Source organism: Salvelinus fontinalis, chromosome 22 (assembly GCF_029448725.1).
Source record: "Salvelinus fontinalis isolate EN_2023a chromosome 22, ASM2944872v1, whole genome shotgun sequence".
NCBI lineage: Eukaryota > Metazoa > Chordata > Actinopteri > Salmoniformes > Salmonidae > Salvelinus > Salvelinus fontinalis.
Window position 1 is genome coordinate 2,824,910 of NC_074686.1, and position 24,186 is coordinate 2,849,095.

Sequence of the window (24,186 nt, forward strand, 5' to 3'; positions counted from 1 at the left end):
TGAAATAGATGCACAAAGTAAACCACATAGTGGGCCAATTTCCGCAACAACTCAGGGCATTGAATAGCTGGTTTGGTGCTACCAGGCTCTAGCAGCGTGTGCACATGCACAGATACTGTGTGTGACTGTGAGAGCAAAGTGTTGCATCTCTATCTGCCGGTGTCGCTTGTGACAACGTCATTTCGCCGAGTCGACCTTCAACAACCTTTTGACAAGTAATGAACACCTTGCAGGTCTCTGCCTCCCTCCCTCTCAAGAGCTCTTCAGATGATGCACCCAACACATCTGGGTTACGCTATTAAGCTAACAAGGTAATGTAATTACTGTGTATTACCGTGTAACTGAGTGGCGAAAACAATTACACATCTGAATGGAGACCAGGTTTGCTGGGCGTCAGTGTTGTAGTACTCCAGACTGGTCTTGGTCTCGAGTTTGGTCTCGAGACCACATATTGAGTGTCTCGGTCTTGTCTCGGTGTCCTCCTCATTTCTTCCCGAGACCAGCAGAGTAAAAAAAAAATCATAATTATCAGCTTCCATAAAACCACTTCACCAGGCCAAATACATACACTCCTTTCTTAAAACAGTTACATTTTAACAGCCTTTTTTAAATGTATTATAGACGTTACACAGTGGTGAACCTATTGGTCTTCAGTGTGTGACAGGTTAGTACAGTGGTGAACCTATAGGCCTTCAGTGTGTGACAGGTTAGTACAGTGGTGAACCTATAGGTCTTCAGTGTGTGACAGGTTACTACAGTGGTGAACCTATAGGTCTTCAGTGTGTGACAGGTCAGTACAGTGGTGAACCTATAGGTCTTCAGTGTGTGACAGGTTAGTACAGTGGTGAACCTATAGGTCTTCAGTGTGTGACAGGTTACTACAGTGGTGAACCTATAGGTCTTCAGTGTGTGACAGGTTAGTACAGTGGTGAACCTATAGGTCTTCAGTGTGTGACAGGTTAGTACAGTGGTGAACCTATAGGTCTTCAGTGTGTGACAGGTTAGTACAGTGGTGAACCTATAGGTCTTCAGTGTGTGACAGGTTAGTACAGTGGTGAACCTATAGGCCTTCAGTGTGTGACAGGTTAGTACAGTGGTGAACCTATAGGTCTTCAGTGTGTGACAGGTTAGTACAGTGGTGAACCTATAGGTCTTCAGTGTGTGACAGGTTAGTACAGTGGTGAACCTATAGGTCTTCAGTGTGTGACAGGTTAGTACAGTGGTGAACCTATAGGCCTTCAGTGTGTGACAGGTTAGTACAGTGGTGAACCTATAGGTCTTCAGTGTGTGACAGGTCAGTACAGTGGTGAACCTATAGGTCTTCAGTGTGTGACAGGTTAGTACAGTGGTGAACCTATAGACCTTCAGTGTGTGACAGGTTAGTACAGTGGTGAACCTATAGGTCTTCAGTGTGTGACAGGTTAGTACAGTGGTGAACCTATAGGTCTTCAGCGTGTGACAGGTTAGTACAGTGGTGAACCTATAGGCCTTCAGTGTGTGACAGGTTAGTATAGTGGTGAACCTATAGGCCTTCAGTATGTGACAGGTTAGTATAGTGGTGAACCTATAGGCCTTCAGTATGTGACAGGTTAGTATAGTGGTGAACCTATAGGCCTTCAGTATGTGACAGGTTAGTATAGTGGTGAACCTATAGGCCTTCAGTATGTGACAGGTTAGTATAGTGGTGAACCTATAGGTCTTCAGTGTGTGACAGGTTACAGGCGGTATTATTGCTTGAGTATAAAAGCTGTTAAGGAGCCTTAAGGAGCCTCTTGGCCCGTGTGGCAATTAGCTTGTTTGTATAAAGGCCACTGTAGCTCTGATTAGCTATAGCGCACCGGGCTATGTAGATTCCAGTTCTGTTTTATTTACTGCAGTGTCTATTAATTGTCCAAATGCACAGCTCCTTTCTCGCTCTATATTGCTATATAATTTTCACAAATGCCTGAGTATTTGTAATTCCCAAACATTGTAAGAAAAATTGTCATATTCGTCCGAGGGGTGTATATAAACAGATTTGAATAAGATATCATGTTAAAATGCTGTCAGTTCCACTTTAAATGCAACAATGTTTCACACACATGTTATTTTCACAGAGATGGCTAACAACAGCCACTGCAAACTAGTCGACAACAAAAGCTAGCTAGCTGGACCCTGGAAAAACTACTGCTCACTATTTCGCAGTGACCAAGTTTCCATTCGTTTTTGTAAAAACGGTCCCGCCCATTAAGTCAAAATGTATTTGGTTGATTCCACTGTCACTCCAAAATCATTTATGTAGCTTCTGATGGCCTAGCCAATGGCTGATTTAGCTAGATCGATTTTTCTCCCCAGAAACCAGCAAAGAAAAATCCTGATTGGATCTTTTTATTTCCTAATCAGTGTTAACCCTTTCCTTTCCAACAAAAACTGAAGAGATTAAATCAGAACATCATTGAAAATAATAATATCATTATTATTATATTATTATAATCATTATTTTATAAATCCTTAGCCCTTCTTTGAAGGCCAATTGTCCCCGAATGTGCTTGGGTTAGTAATCATTTGTAGAGTGGCTCTATTGTCCCTCAACATGTCTTTATTCACTCTTCTGAATGTCTAAAGAATCCACATGTTGTTCTGAAATCTGAACAGTGAAATACTGGACATTTTCAACTCTTATTATGGTGGTGATTTGACAAAATCACAACATGGTCTTGAATTGGACTCGCATTTTTCTGTTCTCGGTCTTGACTCTGTCTCAGACCCATTGTCCCCCTCCCGGTCTCGCTAATGACTCGATTTCGCCCACTCCTCCGGTCTTGGTCTTGACTCGGACTCAATTTGCTCCGGTCTTGGTCTTGAATCAGTCTCGTTTTAGGTGGTCTCGAACACAACACTGCTGCGCGTTTAGGATATTTTCTCACTTAGCATTATTCTGCCCACTCAGATCAATTAACACCAGTTGGCTGTGAGAGGTGTTCTTAAAATGAGCAAATTAGAATTTTCAAAGCTGGTTCGGGGTCTCTTAAATTAGGCTAGCCATTTAGTCAAGACTGGCGCATTTGTAATTCTCTCTCATCTAAATGGAGCTTAATTTAAACACTGTGAACTGAGCGATAGTCAAACCCGAGCTGTCTCTCTTAGTAACTGGGTATTTAAGTAACATCTTAGCCCAATATACAGTAGATAGCTTTATGAGTCCACAAATCATAATGGAACATTTATGATAGCAGGCTTTCCGGGAATAAGCCCTCGTAATTCTTAATTATTGATACAAAATAATGTCAACTGCTTATCAATTAAATCAACTGTGCCACAGGAATGTTGGTTTTGGAATTACTGTACCTCGGGAACCCAGTTACTTGTTTTGATTGATGAGAATTTGAGTAAAATACTATAGCAGCTGGACTGTATGGTGTTGTACTCTACGTTACCCCTGGGCATTGGTAGGAAGGCGAGGGATAGAGGGAAGGAAGGAAGGATTAACTAAAGCCCAGATATGAAAATACTTCAGTATTTGAATAGTCAAGATGATAATCTCATATCTATAGCATCTGGTTGATTTCCTGCTCTGCTGCACTGAAACGTAACAGTTCTACAATAAGCAGTGCCTTTACAGTAACATTTAGCTCTGCTACAGTAAAAAGTGGTGCCGACAGACAGAAGATCAATGGACAGCGCCTGCAGCTAAGGGAGGCAGAAGGCTATTGATCAGATGATGAGTGACATGTCATTATGCAGCTCTACCACCCCAGGTAGAGGTCCATACCCAGTTGATCCATTATGGGTTGAAACCCAAAGGGCCTGTTTCCTAGCCTTGAACGAAAAAGCATGCTCAATAGAGAATCTCCATTGAAAATGCTTTTTAGTCCAGGACTGGCTTAGTCTGTATCCGGGAAACCAGTCCGTGGTGTCTGTACCCAAGGCTATTACTGTACAGTACAGTATATACTGTAGGTGTTCTGGAACAGTATGAGGTCGTTCCTGACAGGAGTCCACAGTCTGTAATGTATGGTGCCAGTGAGCTGTGCTGTCCGTGTCCCCTTGGCCCTGTGGCCTGGCTCTTTGTCCTCAGCAGGGCACTGTAGCTCACAGACAAGAGCTAAGTCTCAAATGGCACTATATTCCCTGTATAGTGCACTGCTTTTGACCAGGGCCCATATGGCTCACCAGGGCCCATAGGGCTTTGTTTAAAAGTAGTGCACTTGGAATAGAGGGGGCCATTTGGGACGCAGACAAGGACACTTTTATACCTGGGAGAAAATGACAAGAAATACAATGAAGCCAATACGGTGCATCAGTGAGAGATGAATCCTCCATAAATCCACGGTGCAGGGTTGATAAGTGAATTGCCTGTACCACTATCTCGCCTGTAGTGTCTCACATAAAAGAACGCTCCATAAGTTTTATTTGAGGGGGGGAAAAATGGGATATTGTCCCCGAGCGTTAGGCTGACAAGTTGACATTGAATGTGTGAACGGTAAATGAATGTGTAATAGCTGCGTGTTCTGGTCTGTACGGTGCACACACGTACACATGCATGTGTGTGTTGCTATGAGCAGTGTGCATGCGTGCGGGCTGGGTTTGTGTGTGTTTGCAGAGATTTTATTTTATTTGGATCTCTTTTAGTCCCCTTTTGGACTAATCTTCCAAGAGTCCTTAAAAATTAAAATACAATTTATAATACGAACACATTTCCACATATAACACACTATTACAAACATGCATAATATACTAACATAATGACCCAATAAATACTCAATCTAAAAAATATAGATTCTTCATCTACTATAGTCCCACAACATTTCTATGTATTATATTTAAATCGTTTTAAAATATTGTTTAAATTTATATATTGAAAGGTTTCTGGTTTGCTCAGTTAATTTATTCCATTTCTTTATTTCTCTAAATCGAAATGTTCTTTTGCCTATTTCTCTTTTCTGTCTGGACAACGCACAGATGGTGGACAATCTATTCCTAGTATTTACGGAATGTCTGTCTCTTACCAACTGAATACCGTTGTGAATAGAACTTGACCGTTTTAAATGATGTATATTATGAAATAAAATAAGCATGTTCCTTTCAATTATCTTATCGATTGATGACCAACCAAGAACACTGCGCATGACTGCAACAGAAGAACCATATCTCCATCTTAAAACAATTCTTGCTGCTTTGTTCTGTGCATTCTGCAGCCTCCTAACTTTACTTGATGATGCATTTCCCCAGACCACAGAACAGTAGTTCACCTGACTCTCAATTAATGCTTGTGTTATTTGACCACAGAACAGTAGTTCGCCTGACTCTCAATTAATGCTTGTGTTATTTGCTGAAGAATTTTTCCTGGTAAATATTTAGCTATCCTTCTGATTATGCCTGCTGTTTTAATATATATATATTTTTTACATAGATGAGTTATTTGAGACAACCATGATAAGCAGTTGTCTAGCTGCACTCCCAATAGTTTGGTTTCTGCCACTTCTTCAATTTGTACTCCTCCCATACTTAATTGTATCCCATGCTGTTTTGGCCTTTTCCTAGTTGAACAGACCAACATAACTTTGGTTTTCTTGGTGTTTAAAACAAGTTTGTTTTGGCAAACCCACTCCCTGATATTCTCCAAATCTCCTTGTAAAGCCTGCTGTACCTGTTGAACCGAATGTCTTGCTGCATAAACTGTCGTATCATCTGCAAATATAGTAGCTTGAGTTTCAGCTAAGGCGTAGGGAAGGTCGCAGAGAAACCCAGATGAAACACGTCTGTCCTACCAGCGTGTTTGCGAGGGGGAAGTGGTGCCATCTGAATTGTCAACTCACTGTGCTGTTACGCCATGATGGGGTCAGAGGTCTCCAACCCAAAGATAACATTTCTATACATGACTTGACATTTTTTTTCCCCTCCGAATGATCCCTCAACCAAGATATATTTATTCCGCCTCAGTTTAGACACACACGCGCACACACACACTGCTGGTTTGGTAGTGCATGGACGGGTTCTGGGAGCCTTTATTTTATTTATCGCCAGTCACCCAGTCCAGGAGGATAAATGAGGAGGAATGCAGAGCCTAGCGAGGATCCTCTCATCTGGGTTTGGAGCGGGACCAACCAACCCGGCCTTGGCTGCAGCTAGCAGCTAGCCACACACAGACACACACATGGACACATACAGACACATACACAGGCACAAAACGCACACACAGCTGGCCCAGAATGCCATCCAGCTCAACATTAGGAAGGTGTTCTTAATGTTTTGTACGCTCAGTGTATGTTTGCTTTGCCAATGCGGTAACACTTTCCATGCCAATAAAGTATTTTGAATTGATTAAAACATTTGGTTTATTTAGAATAATCTGAAATGCTTTTTTTTTTATACAGTTTACAAAAATTCAAAAACCATTCCAAAATGGTATATCATACACTGTGATTGGAGGAAGCATGGTAAGGTTATCCTGCTTTAAAATATGATAAACCCACATCGGAGACGAGCAGGAGAAATGCCCTTGAAAGATTTTGAGTGCTAGCGAGCGCTTCTTTGTTTACGCCCATTCAGCATCGTTCACACACTGTTTAAGCCATAGACCCACCCATCTCTTTAAGAATTAACATGTGAAAGCATGGCCAACCATCAGCATGGTCAACCCCTCTCAGCCAATCATGGCCAGCCAGAAAGGATCCTCTCTTTCTCCCCATGTCAAATCAAATTTGATTTGTCACACGTGCTGAATACAACAAGTGTAGACCTTACAGTGAAATGCTTACTTACCAATAATGCAGTTTTAAGAAAAATAAGTGTTTAGTAAAAAATAGATAAGTAAAAAATAAAAGTAAAAAATAATTAAAGAGCAGCAGTAAAATAGTAGTGAGACATTATACACGGGGGTACCGGTACAGAGTCAATGTGCGGGCACCGGTTAGTCGAGGTAATTGAGGTAATATGTATATGTAGGTAGAGTTAAAGTGACTATGCATAGATAATAAACAGAGAGTAGCCGCAACATAAAATGGGGGGGGGCAATGCAAATAGTCTGGGTAGACATTTGATTAGCTGTTCAGGAGCCTTATTAAAGGACTTAATACAATGAAATGGTTATTTGGCCCTACTGTGAAGTAAGAACAAAGTCATCTACCCTCGTTGGGCTGGCGTGTCACATTTATTTGGAATGCTGTAATTCTGACACTATGTAAAGCAGCATGAAAATTGTTTAGAGTGGCTGTGTGTATATCCTCTCTTACAGCATGCAAATGCTCCTCGATAGTCGTTCACGTGTGTAACCGCGGTAATTAACAATGTGTGCATCAGCTGCTCTATCTCCTTGATGACTCACGTGGATGTAAGCGATTACCTGTAACTGTTGTAATTCTGCCTACATGTGACTGAACCGTTGTCCATGCTGATGGTATTATTGTATAGTAGTATGCAATGTAAAACAGGATCATTAGAGCTAGCAGAATATGGAAATGGAAATACTGTATCGAAATGGGAATATCAATTTAGGAGGGTGGGCCCAAACGATCCAGACTATTATGCAGATAAAATATGCACATTTCCCCCCCGATGTAATTAAGATTAACATAATTTGATAGCAAAATGCATGAATGATGCATGCATGATTGATAGGTACATTGTAATAAGTCCTTTATCTGGTTTCGGGATATTGTGGCTATGTAGCTTAGCATTAGCGGTCTAGCCTAAAGTGCATTGCGTTTTTCATAGGGGCCTCGGGCTCTAGCTGCGCTCTGCAGAGCGTCTAGGCTTCGCCATCCTAACCGGCAAGTCTGTCTTTATTTCGACAGCAGCAGACAGACCAGGCCCAGGAAATGCGATAAGGTGGTTCATGTTTCTCTTCATTCTGCTTCCATTTATTTGTTGTTTCTGTAGATGTGCGGTGTATCAGACGTGGCGCGTCTACTCAATCATGTCGAGCCGGCTCTTAGTGACAGATATAGATTTTTTTGTTTGCGTACCGCCAGGATGTGTTTGCGACTTCAAAGCGATGCCTTCCTCCTCCATTCCCTCACCATGGGTGTAATTCCAGAGAACCCTCATTAGAAGTAGTGAAATGCACCTCCTCGTACTTGCCTTATAACAACACGTGGAGTGCAGTTTGTGTGTGATATATATATATTTTTTAAACGCTTGAATTGAGTGAAAGGTTGTCTGCTGACCCTGATGTATTCTCAGCATCTTAGAAGAGAGTGTTTTGTACTTTCCGAATGACTCTCATGGCCGGCAGGCACACAGACACGCTTGCACGTTGGCTCCCCAGTACAATACTGCCTGTGCTGTACCATGTTAGACACGCATACAGTCATTGACGACTTCACCGCCTGCCATATTGAACTATCCTCTCCTTGTCCTGACCTACATTGTCCTCTCCTGACTCCCGCAACTGTGTTCAGTTGAACTCTCTCTGTCAGGGATTGTGTTTGGTATTCGCGGGTCTTTTGAGGTCGCGCCGTAGTGCTGTGGCCTTTTGCCCTTGGTCTCTGCATGGAGCCAACCACAGCGACTTCCCAGTGCCATACAGGTAATCTCTGCTCTGAGGAACCAGCACTCTCCTACCTCTGCTGAATGTAGGTCAACAGTCTGTTTCTCAAACCCCTTTCGTGTTCCTCTTCCACTGAACATTCCTTTTTATACTTCACCATTCACCTCTTCAATATTATATTTATGAGCTGGTTAACTGCGTCTCAGCTGGGTAGAACCATCCGATCTGTTTTGGCAATATGATTTAATTCAACCTTATTTCACCTCCAGCTCTTTCAGTAGTGTTTCCTAATTAACATTTGTCAGTTTTCCTTCATTTTACCTTCCTGTTGTTAATCAGACGGGAGCTCAATTCCGTTCTACCACAGGTTATGATTTTGCCTTTATTTCACGCTCCCTTACCTCTATCGAATGCAGGAAACTCCACACACACGTTGGTGTGTGTGTTTCTGTGTGCTCGCCCATGTGTGTGTGTGTGTGTGTGTGTGTGAAAAAGTGTGTAAAGCGGAGCCACACCAGCTCGGCCCAGCTCCCCCCATTATCCCTTTCTAATTCCACTTTCCTTGTGAAACAGTGGACCAGAGGCCACCATTGACTGCTTTTAATCTGGAACCAAATTTTAATTAACACAGACGCAACTCCGCCGCTGATACATCCCCGGGAATGTCGGGATCACAATAACTCATAAATCACCGCTGCAGATTTCATTCTCGTCTTTTCACCACTGATGAATTTCCAGAGTGCGCGGGACGGACGAGGGAACGAATGAAGGCTCTGGTACGACGCCGTCAACCTTTGAGAGATTTGTTGCCGGAGAATTAAGAGCACTGCGAAATGAAATGGCTGTTGTTGGCTGTGTGAGGAGCGTGCTGGCCAACGTCAGCCTCTTCAAATATCAATGGGCTGAAGGGTTTTCCGTTTTGAGGCGGATTCCTTGCGTTAGAAGGAAAAAAACGATTGGCCTGTTGGTGAATACTTTATCTGTGCATTGTTGTGATTATTTTATAGTTTTACTGGAAAATGTACATAAAAAATGTACTATTGAATACAGCATTGTAAAATGTAGCCTAGGACTATAAAATACAGGTGTATATTCAGCATTGTATCCTCTTAAGGATCCAACCCATTTTTTTCAATGACATACCCAAATCTAACTGGCTGTAGCTCAGGACCTGAAGCAAGGATATGCATATTCTTGATACCATTTGAAAGGAAACACTTTGAAGTTTGTGGAAATGTGGAATTAATGTAGGAGAAACAACACATTCGATCTGGTTAAAGATAATACAAAGAAAAAAACGTGAATTATATTTTGTACCATCATCTTTGAAATGCAAGAGAAAGGCCATAATGTATTATTCAGCCCAGGTGCAATATAGATTTAGTCCACTAGATGGCAGCAGTGTATGTGCAAAGTTGTAGACTGATCCAATGAACCATTGCATAGCTCTTCAAAATGTTGTATCAAGACTGCCCAAATTGGTTTATTAATACATTTTCAAGTTCATAATTGTACACTCTCCTCAAACAATGGCATGGTATTGTTTCACTGTAATAGCTACTGTAAATTGGATAGTGCAGTTAGATTAACAAAAATGTTAACTTTCTGTCCACGTCAGATATGTCTATGTCCTGGGATTTTTTGTTTGTGGGGCTAGGACTATAAAGTACGGGTGTATATTCAGCATTGTAGAATGTAGACTACACTGAGTATACCAAACATTAGGACCCCCCCCCTCAATGAGGGATCATATCTTTCTCCTGGATTCACCTGGTCAGTCTGTCATGGAAAGAGCGGGTGTTCTTAATGTTTCGTGTACTCAGTGTATATTCAGCATTGTATAATGTAGCCTAGGACTAAAATACATTGGCTTGAGTTTGTTATTGCTAATTAGCATTCCTAAGCATTCCCATATGAACGTCAGAGCCGCTAACTATCAAGCGATGTAGTGCTCACAAGATATGAAAACTGGCAGCCTTTGTTGTCATATTACCCACCTATTACTGCTACAATTACCAAGCCCTGTCATTCTCTCTCTTCGTCTATCTCCACCTGCATTTTTCATCATTCTCCCCTTCTCTCTTTCCCTTCAGGATATGGCTTTGTGGACTTTGATAGCCCAGCTGCAGCACAAAAGGCGGTGTCGTCTCTCAAAGCCACCGGGGTGCAGGCTCAAATGGCTAAGGTAAGAACTGTTAGCACGTTAGCATCGTTGCTCAGTAGGCTAATATAAGATAGGCTCAAATGGCTAAGGTAAGGACTATTAGCACATTAGCATTGTTGCTCTATAGGCTAATATAAGACAGGCTCAAATGGCTAAGATAAGAACTGTTAGCACGTTAGCATTGTTTCTCAGTAGGCTAATATAAGATAGGCTCAAATGGCTAAGGTAAGAACTGTTAGCACGTTAGCATCGTTGCTCTATAGGCTAATATAAGACAGGCTCAAATGGCTAAGATAAGAACTGTTAGCACGTTAGCATCGTTGCTCAGTAGGCTAATATAAGACAGGCTCAAATGGCTAAGGTAAGAACTGTCAGCACGTTAGCATCGTTGCTCTATAGGCTAATATAAGACAGGCTCAAATAGCTACGGTAAGAACTGTTAGCATGTTAGCATCGTTGCTCTATAGGCTAATATAAGACAGGCTCAAATAGCCTCGGTAAGGAGCTGTTAGAATGTTAGCGTCCTTCGATGACTTACACCCATTGCATACACTACAATATAAAAATATTTAAAGTTGCATGGTCTTGGAGAGAATCCCCAGACCCCTATCCAGATACAGACCCAGAAACAGACCGTGATGTGGTAATGTGTGTGAGATGGTGGGAGGACACTCTAGCCAGCAGAAGGGGAGTTTAAATATGTTTTATATGTTTCCAATGTGTCTGTCTCCCATCTCTTCCCTAACTACTACACAGTGTATGACAGGGGCAGTGCTGTGGCCATATACAGTTCAGCACCATTGTGTGTGTGTGTGTGTGTGCACCTGCGTGCGTGCATGCTTTCTCCTGCTGCTGGTGCCCTGTGGTGGACACTGTGTCAATTAGACTGTGCTCTGGTTGTGGTGCGCCCGCCTGTCAGGTGCTCTTTGATATGATTGTGTGAAAGTGGAAGCAGATGAGAGGAGCTGGAACATGAGAGACCCCGGTGAGCTCCACAGCTTGAGACAGTAAATACCATACCATACAATAAGGCCAGCTAGCCAGAGGCTTAATTGAACATTTAAATCTTCACTTGTTTTGATGCTGCTGGCATTGGTGCTGATTAGAACTGTGGTGATGAGGAGGAGGAAGATGAGAGAGATATTTCCATTTTTATTCACAATTCCAATAATGATGATGGTCAGGATGACGATGCCAGAAATGATGATGAAGATTACACCCCGGTTATTGTGGTAGAAAAATAATGGGAGCAGCTAGGAGAGATGATATCCTGCTAGGTGCTCAAGTATGCCATCTCTCAAATGCACAATTTACCCATTTCCTCTCTTCACAAAGTGTCTGTCCTTCCTCTAATATTTATAAGAGGCTACACACAGAGACTAGAGATTAGGGTCTATGCTCTTTCCCAGTTTAATTGAAAGCCTTTTCTTTGTATTGCTTTCTTTTGTCAATCAACATTCCCAGCTGACCTTTTTAAATAGTGTTTTGTGGGTGTGGGTAGTGGGAGGGGGTTGCTCTTGAATGTTTCCCCCCGCATGACTGAAGCGTCTGGCTTTCTTTACTCCGGTCTTTTTATCCTACGTCTGAGAGACATTAAGGGGTCCTTTGGTTTTTATTGACTCTCTCTGTATCTCTTGTCTACTCACTCGCTCTTCCACTTGCTCTCTATCTCTCGCTAGTTGTCTCTTTCCCACATAAACACACAGCCACACACACGCCTAAACACGTCCCTGTCTGCCATGGGTTCGACCGCCATATATTCAACGAGCGCAATTTAGTCCCATCCGTAATTAACGTTGCCTATCTGTAGCTGTGACTTTGAAACATCTATCGGGTTCGCCCCAGAGGCATCAAACAGGAACCCCGGTGAGCATCATCCTGCAGGTGTAAATCATGGCGGCGACGGCTGCCACCCCGATGACCGAATGCGGTCATGCTGGGGCTCATTCTTATCATTCTCCCCTTCCCAAGGCTCCGTTTTGTTACGTAGATCTCCCGCGACAAAGTCACATACGGAATTGGGAATCAGAGCCGGAGGCTTTGAGCTCATGAAATAAAACCGTCCGAGTAATCAAGCTCCGCCTGCTTTTCCCGCCGCAGTGCCATTTAAAAGGCTTTTATTAAGGGGCCTTATTTTAAACACAGTTGCGAGGGAGGGAAGAGGAGGGAAGAGAAATGGTTATTTATTTCCTCCTCCTCCTTCCTTTGTCTGGATGTCCCCCTCGGAATTGGTAAATAAAAGGAAACATTGGTTTCCTTTTATTTCCTCCTCCCCGTTGGGGACTGTGACAGCATGAATGAGGATGAGAACCATAATGAAGGTACCTGAAGGACACTTCCTTGTGGCTCCCTCGCTGTCAGTCACCTACAAAGAAGCAGCTTGGGCAAGAGTATGTGTGTGTGTGTGTGTGTGTGTGTGTGCGTGCGTCTGTGTGTGTTCATCAGTGGAGTGGGGTGGGGGAGGGAGGGGCCCTCGCGCCTAGCTGGTAGGGAGGGGCCCTCACACCTAGCTGAAGACTTCATTCGCCGTGTCACTGTGTGCCGAACGCTTTTTCTCCCTGCGTGAAGACAGATGCTAAAAAGAGACACCAGGATAACAAGTAAACGGTCCGTGTCGCCCATCGCCGATGCAAACCTGTCAAGGAGCTCTCCTCCTCAACTCCCCGCAGGCTGCCATTTTCCCCTTGAGCCAATCACACTGAATTATGGGGTGAGAGCCCTCGATTGTGGTGTCAGTGTCGGAGAAGCAATTCCACCTGACAGCTGCTAGCTCTCAGACAACAACCCAGTCTTTATGTAAATCATCTCCCTACCTTTGTCGTTGTTTGTCTTATGGTTGCCGCGATGAAAGCAAAGCTCTCCCTTTCTTTCTTTCTCTCTCTCTCTCTCTCTCTCTCTCTCTCTCTCTCTCTCTCTCTCTCTCTCTCTCTCTCTCTCTCTCTCTCTCTCTCTTTCCCTCGCCAAAGCTGCCTGAACCAGCCCAGATTAGCCACAGGATCCCCAACATCACACGGACACACTACACACTCCCTTGAATTCATACATATTTAGATTCACCCTGTATTCAACCTAAAATCACTGCCTCCTGCGCTAACATTGCCATGTTTATTCTCCATTAATAGCAGAGGCCCAAAATGAGAGCCTATGGTTCATTTGGATGTGGAGGGTTATTAAGGTTGGTATTGACATGTAACATTCATTGACATGTAACAGGTTTGACATGTAACAATGTTACATTGACATGTAACATTGACATGTAACACTCTACCTCTGGGCTGTTTACCCTTTCTGCCTCCACTTGCCCTCCACTTCCTGTCCACGTTAGAGTGGGGGGGGGGGGGATATGCCAAAAACGCCATTAGAGCGCCTCCGTGAAATGAATCCCAAACGTTTAGGCAACGCTCAGCTCCGGCCCATCAGGCAGCCGTCTCTGTTAATGGCCCATGGAGTTGTTACGGTGATGTTTGGGCCTCGGTCAGGGCAAAAGCCCACTACAACGTAGAATAACGGAGATTGACGTTCCTATCTCTCAGGGGAAATTTCCTGTCAATATTGCATTTATATTCATACAAACAGCAAGGAAGCTCCCTGTTGGTGGTCTGGGTAGTCAGCGGTGGTATGATTTTCATTATTACCCTATTATCCTTTAAGGGTGACTTCTTTGACACAGTTCCTGCACTGACACCCCTTTAACAGTTCAACGAGACGAAGGGTGACCTCTGGACTCCAATCAAACGGGTGGCTGACGCCATTGTTGCTGTGGCTGAGAATTGCTAGGCTAGCTTAATATAGCTGCGCTGCACCTTAGGCTGAGGTCAACTTTGGCTTCTTTTCCGGCTGTGGGAATCTATTCAGAAAGAAAGGATAATTGGGGGGCTAGAGGATACCGGTGCAGACTCAGCAGCCATCTCTCGCTGCAGTTTGTGTTATCCCACCTTGAATATGATGCCATTTCAGCAAGACATTGCGAGCTGTGTTTTTCATAAAGCATATGGGTGTCAGCCAGAAGATAGTAATAATCAGCACATTTCCAGGCTTAGTGTGGTTGCCATCTAGACTGGGGTTGTCGTAGAGATTATGGCGTATGTAGCCTACTACCGCCGTTTTCCAGTGCCTCCTCTCCATATTTGTCTGGCTGTCTTTGAATACACCGTACAAACAGCAGCCTATTTTGTGCATACTTCATGCCTCTGTCATCGTGTGTTGCCTTGTCTCCTTATCAACCCATTCGTCCCCTAGTGACAGTAGGACAGTATCACTGAGCGTACAGGAGGTAAAGTCCCCCTAGGTTCCCCTACACGTGTATATTCCTCTCTCTTTATCTCTCCGAATGCATAATGTGCATAGACGCCTCGTGCATCAACGCGGCCTAGCTGCAGAGCGCCGCTCACCCTCCCTCCCCGTAGTGATACCTTGTGAAGGGCAAAGCCGGCGCGACTGAGACGGACCATCTGACTGGCTCTCAGTCCCGCGCCCCGTCGTTGGCTCGCACTGTCTCTCGGCACTCTAATTACGCGTCAATCACCTGGAGGAGCGCGGCATGTGGTAAATTATTTCACCGAGCAGCGTGAAGACATGGAGAGAGAGAGAGAGAGAGAGAGAGAGAGAGAGAGAGAGAGAGAGAGAGAGAGAGAGAGAGAGAGAGAGAGAGAGAGAGAGAGGAGAGGAGAGAGAGAGAGAGAGAGAGGAGAGAGAGAGAGAGAGAGAGAGAGAGAGAGAGAGAGAGAGAGAGAGAGAGAGAGAGAGAGAGAGAGAGAGGAGAGAGAGAGAGAGAGAGAGAGAGAGAGAGAGAGAGAGAGAGAGAGAGAGAGAGAGAGAGAGAGATGGCAGAGACAGTGTCACAACAGACACGGGATTTCTGTTAGAGTTTGCAAACTTCTGTCATTATACAATCCTGTCTGGAGTTTGAATGGCGCTCAATAGGCACTACGAACGCAGACCGTAACATTCCAATTAAGGTAAAATTGTGGCTTTATTTGTGAATAGCTCTCTGTTTGGTTACCAAATTGCCTAACAGTGGCCCTGAGCTCAAATGAGTCCATTTCAAACGGAGCGAAGGCCTTCAGTCTCAATACGCTCGATGCTGCCATTGCTTCGCTTTGAAGCAAATATAAACACGGCTTTTCAGACTCAATAATGGCCACAGTGTGCCGTTGTTATTAGAGTCCTTTTGATGTGGCAACTGTGCCAAGTCGCTCCCTGTCTCCCTCAATTGATCTGCGTCCATTAACAGGCTGTGGGAGAGCCTTTTCAAAGGACCCTGATTCCACCATCACAGATAAATAGATAGATAGCCAGGTGAAGGAGCGCTTTGCACAAGTTTACCCATTTGGTCAGCGAAAGGACAGTTATGCCCAGAACGTGTCTTACATTGAAGCCACGCGGGGCAAAGCTGGATAGTGTTGAAAATCGGTGTATTTTCGGCTATGACTTCATGGTGTACAGTGTAGGCCTAATCTGTAGATTCCACGTCTAAATTGTGGGACAGCAATGTACTTAGCAACATAAGTTGCTTATGTCCGACAAAATGGCTTGTGACATGGGCTCTCTCTTTCCCTGATTACTTGTCATGCTATGTGAATGTGTTTCAGTGCGTACATGCAAACACACGCGCACACACACACACACACACACACACTTGTGTGTTTGTTTCTTTGGTGGAGTATGTTGTGGGCTTGCAGTAGGCGTCTGTGGCTGCAGTGGAGAGCTCTAAGCTCTCCCAGCCCTTCCTTCCTTCCGTGCGAACCACTGATTCAGCCACCCCATTTCAATTTGTCTTCATCAGTCATACCAATTAACTCTGGGATTAGATTCATCAATGCCAGCCATCTCCGGCCCTCCTCCCTACCCCTCCCTTGTCTACCCTCTCTGCCATCATGCACGGCCCTGACGACACACATTATAGATTATGTTTAAATCTACGCTGCACTAACAGCTTGCTCACAGACAGTCTTATCACCGGAGGTTTCACAATCCCCAACCGGAAGCTCTTAGTATTCTGTGTGGTGGGTGGACTTCGCCTTATCAACGCAATTTTAAAGGAGAGACTTCTTGACCATGTGTTGTAGGGCAGACCAGCTCTTCTTTCTCCGCGTTGGTCTCGCCAATCCCCGTTGTCACACCTCGTTCCCGGGCCTGTTGTGGTGAGATTCTTTCTCTCTCTCTCTCCCATGAGCTATCGGCCATGCCACAATCTCTCTCTCTCTGGCCATGCTTAGCATAATGCCTTGTAAATGCTTGTTAAGGCTTTGTAACTTAAGTTGATGCCTTGTATGTGAATCCATTCATTTGACCAAGTCCTTAAATACACTTCTACTTAGAATTCCAGTCTCAGACATTTCTTCCTTGCATGTTACTGTCACTCAACCATAGTCTTCTTGCATATTGCTATTTATATTATGGAGTAACAGATAAATGCAATTCATTCAAAGAGCTAATTACTTAGTCCGACTACGATTCGCATGTGAGGTATTTATAATATCATGTATGCTGTATATACACACGTGAAATATTACTGTCTACTACAGTATTTTCTTATCATTCACTGTGGCGGACGCCTTCTATTTCGTCGTTTCCACCACATTTAAAGGAGATGAACTCTTTGACCATGTATTTTCAGGGGTGATTTCTCTGCCATCGTTTTCCTCTACCTGTCATCCTTCGCGAGGCATGAGAGGGCAATTTCCCCTGACAGCCTGGAAACTGTGAACTGTGAGTTTCCCCTCCGGCCGAACCAGCAGGAAAATACCACGAGTGCCAACCTTAACCATGCGGTGAAGTAGGAGCTATGTTAAATCTAAGGGACTTCAAATCACATGGAATGACACGCCTGTCCCTGCCACGCTCCTGCCAACGAGACAGTTTATTTTCACATTCACACACACACAGGGCTTATCTAATAAACAAAATAAGCCACATCATGATGTGTATAATGTATGTAATAATGTATGCATTTCGCCTGCGTACAATTAGAGGGGGAGAATAAGATAGAATTTATGCGTGAAGGAACATTGCTTGGGGTAATTCATGCACATCTGTATGTAGGTACTTCTTTCTAAACACACATTAATCCACCGCCTCACAACGGCCTTACTGTTTAAATACACACACACACACACACACACACACACACACACACACACACACACACACACACACACACACACACACACACACACACACACACACACACACACACACACACACACACACACACACACACACACACACACACACACACACACACACACACACACACAGTAGCGAACGAAAGCACCACCAGCCAGGCTATCTTTAATTCACTAGGAACTGTAACACGATTAAGGTACCCTCCCACCGTAGCAGAGTTACATATTCGGGGCTTAGAGCGCCAGTCTGTGTGAGTTTTTACATTTCTACCGCACTGAGAAGGTCTTGCAACGTAATTAAGAGTTAGCGCTGCTGTACAGTCTGTTAGGATTTCAACTGGCTGCCGATGGTAACAAACAAGTAGCGTCGATCGTGTTGTGTGCTTGGTCATTAACAAGAGACTAATCACGCAGGAGCTTGGAGTGTGTCTCGCGGTCGGATTTGTCTTTTCTCATCCCGTTTCTGGCTGTCGCTGGCTTGTCACTGTCTGTCTGTCTGTCTGTCTGTCTGTCTGTCTGTCTCTGTTTCTTTTTGGCCATCTGTCCCCCCCCACCATCACCATCTCTCTCTCTCTGTCTCTCTGTCTCTCTCTCGTTCTCTCTCTTGTTCTCTCTCTGCAGGCCCCTAATGAATTGTGCGGGCATGCCATGTTAAATTACACTGACAGTTTCCATTTCCAGTAACTTCAATCATATTGGTGAGGGGCTGTACTGTAAGAAGACTCTGAGACAGAGCAGCACAGCTTTGGCCATGTCAAAGGGCCCACGCATCAGCCAGGGCCTGCCTAGTGACTGTTGATGGATGGGGGAACTGTGACACCCATGTCTCTTATTCAGACTAATGAGGGAGAGAGAACTGGGAAAGTAGTGGGCTCTGGCTCTCTGGCTTTGGCACTGCAGTTGTTTTCCCTCCATCTGAATGTCACTGTGTGTGGCGGTCTGTCTGTCCAATCTCTGATCTCTGAGTGGGGGGTAAAAGGTCAACAACAACAAAAAAGAGTGGAGAAATGAATGTCAAATTTGCATCTTCAGGATGGAATTAGGGGGGGGGGGGGGGGGGGGGGGGACGACGACAAGGAAAACGTGAGGGAGTCACTCTCTACTCTCTCAGGTCCCCCAAGTCAAGGTCGACCAGGAAACCAGACTCACCCAGGTGCTGCCCTTAATGACCTTCTGTCCCATTAGACGCACCTCGGCTGACTCCTTGTTATTGAACAGGGAAGGTGTGTGTGTGTGTGTGTGTGTGTGTGCCAACGGAGGCTGCTGAGGGGAGGACGGCTCGTAATAATGGCTGAAACAGAGCAAATGGAATGGCGTCAAGCACATGGAAACCATTTGTTTTTTGTATTTGATACCATCCCCCTAATTCCGTTCCAGCCATTACCACGAGCTCGTCCTCCCCAATTAATGTCCCACCACCCTCCTGTGGTGCTTATTAGCATGAGTGTGCGCATACGTGTGTGATGAGGGGGGGGGGGGATTAGCACCCCCTGCAGGGTGAGTCCTCCGCGCCACATTTCGCCGTCCGGGGTGGTTTACCATACATACATACTGTACGTCAGCACAACCCACCGAAGGCTGTTAACCTTGAGCCCTGTGTGGGTCTGGATGGATGATGCATGTTGTGTTATATGCGCTTGTGAAATCCTAGTGTATTTTCTAAATATTATACTATATACTATACTATATATTATACTTTATACTATATATATACTTTCAACCGTTTTTTTTTTACATAGCGTTTGTGTTCATTAGCATTTATTTGTTTCAATGAGATGGTGACAGCAACAAAAAATCCATTCACATGACATAGAATCTGTGATATGTGTGCTGTGTCTGCTGTTCTCATGTGTTCTCTCCGTCTCTGCGTTGTGTCAATATTTTGTCGTCTGCAGAGCTGCTGTGCGTCGCCTGTTGTATGTCTCATTAGCATCTAGCTTCCTGTGCTAAGTGTTCTCCTCCTACATCGTGTTTATTGTGTCTGTTCGGTCTGTGTGCTATTTTTGTGTCGCGCCTGTGCTGTGCCGCTGTTAACGTGGCATTGTCTTTGTACTTTCGCAACGTTCTCTTGGCGTTATCTCTTTGTTGTCCGCGTGTTATCGCCTCGCAAACGAGGCAATGGCTTTGAGTTAGAATTGTCTTTACAGTAGCTGTAGTGTTATCCTCTCGCCAGGGTCGTCTTCATATTTTGACTTTGTAGTTTTGACGTTGTCATTATACCGTTTCGTAGTTGTGTGTGATTCCTCCAGTGTTTCTGTGTTGCGTGTTCATGGCAATCCTGCGTGTGTATGTGTTTACACAGGCTGCATGTCTGTGTTGTCCCTGTGTTGTTATGTGTGGTGCAGAGCAGACCTGATTGAAACCAGATGGCTAGTCTTTGGGCGTCTGGCAACTGAAGAAGTGATGGAGAAAATGGTAGACAAGACGAGAGAGAAAACCAGACAGGCCATCAACTACAGAGAGTGAGAGAGCGGGAGAGGGAGAGAGACAAAGATAGAGAGACGGATGTATGCACACGGAGCATCCTCTCTGGCTTTCTCTCTCTGCTGGGATGTGACGTTCACATAGACGCCTCCTGTGATAACGGACGGAAGAACACGCTAACTTTCAAATGTATTACCAAGTTATCTGTCAAAAAGTATCACGTCTTTCGATTCCATGTTGTGTAATCTGACGCTAAACCGTTAAACGTTTCAGGCTGCTTGTGCCTCGTACAACGGTTAATCCTCTTTTTCTTCCTAGCCAGTCTGACAGCGATGTTTACATCTGCTTTTCGAATAATATACATTTACTCAACACGATACTCAAACAGGAAATCCTCAGGGCTCGACATTGCTTCTGCTAGTTCGTTGCGCGAGCAGATCAGTCTGCGAGATTGAGTATGAATTATACAGTGCGTTCGCCAAACGGCCGTGTCAAGACCCGTCGGAGGAACTTCAGGGTACTTTTGTGTTTTGCGAGTACTGGATAGCCTCGGCCTGTCGAAGGTGTGCTTCTCCAGGACTGTTCGAAGAGGAGAAAGATTCAAGGAGCGGTCTTCCCAAGCCAATCCAGGGATGTTTCCTGACCGACGTTCCCTCTAAGAAAGATTTGGAACCGACAGCGGGTTCGGGAGCCGTTGCCACCTTGAATAACGATCACTCCCTCTCCGCCCTTTGAGACAGGTTGAGTAAGCATTCAGGGATGCTGCACACAGAGCTCATCTTCTTTATGATGAACACCCCTTCACTACATCACATTATTCCCCATCTGGCCCGGCTCTGCTTGGCTCTACAGGCGCAGCGCGGACGGTTTTCCAAGCTGTAATCTTGTTTGATATTCTTCCATGACGTTAGGCATGTAGTATTCCCTAACAAGTTTTCGCTAAGAGCAAGAACACGGATGTTTACAAAAGCAGCGGCGATTGAGTCGAAGGGCAACAACTGGAGATGCCGTGAGCAAAACAGGGCTTTGTGAGAAACTGCGCGGTTGTTGCATCTGGATCTGAGTACCTTTTTCCTGATAAAAGTGGTTCGTCGATCTCCATGGAAACGGTCACACCCTCTCCGATAGCTAGCTGACGGCAAAGTGTTGCCTTGAGAGGGGGGGGGGGGGGGGTAGAGCGAAAGAGAGGGTGGGGTCTGAGAGAACCAGGGGAAGTATAAATGTGCCTCCAATCGAATTATTGGCCAATCAAGTCATAACGTGAGTAATTCAAGGCCTACTTCAACGGAGATAATCTCATTGGCTGTGCATTAGGGGCTGAGAGGATGGGGGTGGAGCTCTTAGTGGATGCGCTCAGGGGGGGGGGGGTCTCAAAGGAAGAGGGTCCTTTGATAGGAGTTGAGAGATATTTTTAACTTTGGATGAGGAAGGGTGGATGGGGGACTGGGGTTATAAATAATGCCTCGATCTCTGCCTTTGGCGTATCGCTGTAAGACACAGGGTGTAGTAGAATGGTTGATTACGCCCTTGTTGCCATCTGCTCAATTGGTCAATGACAACATTTCTCATGTGTCCAATTACGAAAGAGGATTAGGATCTGTTTGTGTGCTGTCTGGTGGCCCCTGGTCAATTCTGACTCATCCGGGGTATACAGGACATTTTGTCTGTACATAATGGTGTTTTAGTTATGTAGTACTTCAATAGACTTCATATTTGCATTGGTATTACTGCATTTGCTTTTACGGTTGGCTCTCAAATCTTGTCTTTTAATCACAACGGTTCACCATTCTACTGTGCAGATCTTTAGCTCTGTCCACATTGTTAGCTGTATATACAATGTCACGCATCGCGTGACATCTCCCAGCTGTGAGGTAGTTAACCAGGAGGGTTTACACCTGGGAAATCACAATGAACACACTACTACAACATGCCTGGCGTTTGAACGTTTGGGGTTCAAACGAAGATTCCCTCTCCAAAGTGAATGTTGGTTTCCGGAGGTTTGACACTGGCGTGGAGCGCTAATCAGGCTCTGTTTCAGGGCTTTGGCGAGGGCGGCCCTCCCAGAGAAAAGCCTTGACAGTTTCTCATGCGATTTGCACGTGCAGGGCTCCTGAACCAGCTCACCTTGCTCCGCCTCGTGCCCGGGGATCCGCATAGTAGAAACAGCTGCCAGGGGAGAGCAGCTTGTCCATGGGAGGGAGGGGAAAAAGGGAGAGAATGTAACCACTTTTGGGAAAATACTGCCTCTCCGCACCCTGCCAAGACCGTGTTTGTGTTGTGGCTTTTCTACTGGAAGCCCATTGCTTTGGCTCTCTGGCTTCTCTGGCTCTGTTGGTGCTAGCACCCCCCCCCCCCCCCCCCCCCTCTCCAGGGTTAATACAACAATGAGGCTTTTTAGTTGAAAAAGCGGCTCAAGGGTCGTAAATGGATGAAGACAGTGGGCAAGAATGCTATTGGTGGGCTGTCGTTTATGGTCGTCGTGAGGGCATATGTTAGGGATGTGAGAGGCTGTAAAGTGTTCTGTAAAAGTGTAATATTATGAAATCACGATTGGCTAGGGGAGTAACTCCATTTCCCCCCCCCCCCCCCCCCTGTGGCATGACCAATACATTTGATCTTTCCCCCATTCCCTGAACCAGATCCCCGCCAACTGACTAACTACAGCCTGTGTCACGATCACACAGCTCTGCCTTTGGAACGTGCCCATTACGTTGAGCTATTTTAAAATGCACATACATGTACAGTAGCCAAGACATAATAATGCATAAACTTGCTTGAGTGGAACTGACAGGCTCAGCAGTGTACCGGTTAACGTCTTATGAATACCTGCTTCTCTACAACGTAGAGCTCCGGGTAACAGCGAAAAGAACCCTTTCCCGACACAAGATTAAAGCCTCATCAGTGAGTCTTTTTTTGTTGTTGTTGGTTTCACACTGTAAACATTGCCCCCCCCCCCCCCCCCCCACACACACACACACACACACACGCAGACAAAACGGAAACCTTTGAAACCGCACACCGTTTCTATTGAATAGCGCCTCATTGTTTACCAGCCTCTTATCAACTCCCGTCTATTTACCTTCAAATCTCTATGAACCCAGTGTCAGTCATGTGAGACTGGTGTAGTAATGGCTAGCCGGAGGGAGAGAAGTAAATTAGCGTGGAAGAGGAAGAGAGGGAGCAGTGAGAGGTGCAGGAGCTAGCGGAGGAAGAGAAAGGAAGGAGCTGTACATGTTTTGGCGGAGGTATACAGTGCCTTCAGAAAAGTATTCACACCCGTGACTCGTTCCATTCAAAATTGATTAGATCAACTACAGCAAAAATCACCCATCTACACACAATACCACCTATTATGACAAAGAGATAACATGTTTTTTAGAAATATTTGCAAATATATTGAAATGTATGAAACTCATTTACATGAGTATTCACACCCCGGAATCAATACGTTAGAATCACATTTTAGAGTTAGTCTTTCTGGGTACTTCTTTAAAAGCTTTGCACACTTGGATTGTACAACATTCTTCAAGCTCTGTCAAGTAGCATTTCACTACACCCGCAATAACACGTATATGTGGCAAATAAAATTGGATTTGATTTGAGTTGGTTGTTGATTATTGTTAGAGATTTTCATTTCTTGCCATAGATTTTCAAGACGTTTTAAGTCAAAACTGTAACTAGGCCACTCCAGAACATTCAATGTTGTCTTGATAAGCAACTCCAGTGTATATTTGGCCTTGTGGAGTAACTACAATGTTGTGATACATCCTCAATTTTCTCCCATCAATCAAATTTTCAATTCATCAAATGTATTTATAAAGCCCTTTTTACATCAGCCGATGTCACAAAGTGCTATACAGAAACCCAGCCTATCACAGCCATTCAACTCTGTAAAGTTACCATTGGCCTCATGGTGAATTCCCTGAGCGGTTTCCTTCCTCTCCGGCAACTGAGTTAGGAAGGACGCCTGTATCTTTGTAGTGACTGGTTGTATTGATACA

General features: G+C 44.7%; 1 protein-coding gene across 1 annotated transcript in view; it reads left to right on the forward strand.

The window, feature by feature from the left end:
- Positions 1–13,518, forward strand: part of LOC129819549 (RNA-binding motif, single-stranded-interacting protein 3-like) — a 105,821-nt gene extending 92,303 nt beyond the window's left edge. Inside the window, exon 5 of the mRNA XM_055875899.1 lies at positions 10,564–13,518. Coding sequence (XP_055731874.1) covers positions 10,564–10,703 — 140 coding nt within the window. The 3' untranslated portion in view covers positions 10,704–13,518. The remainder of the gene's footprint in view (positions 1–10,563) is intronic.
- Positions 13,519–24,186: the final 10,668 nt, after the last annotated feature.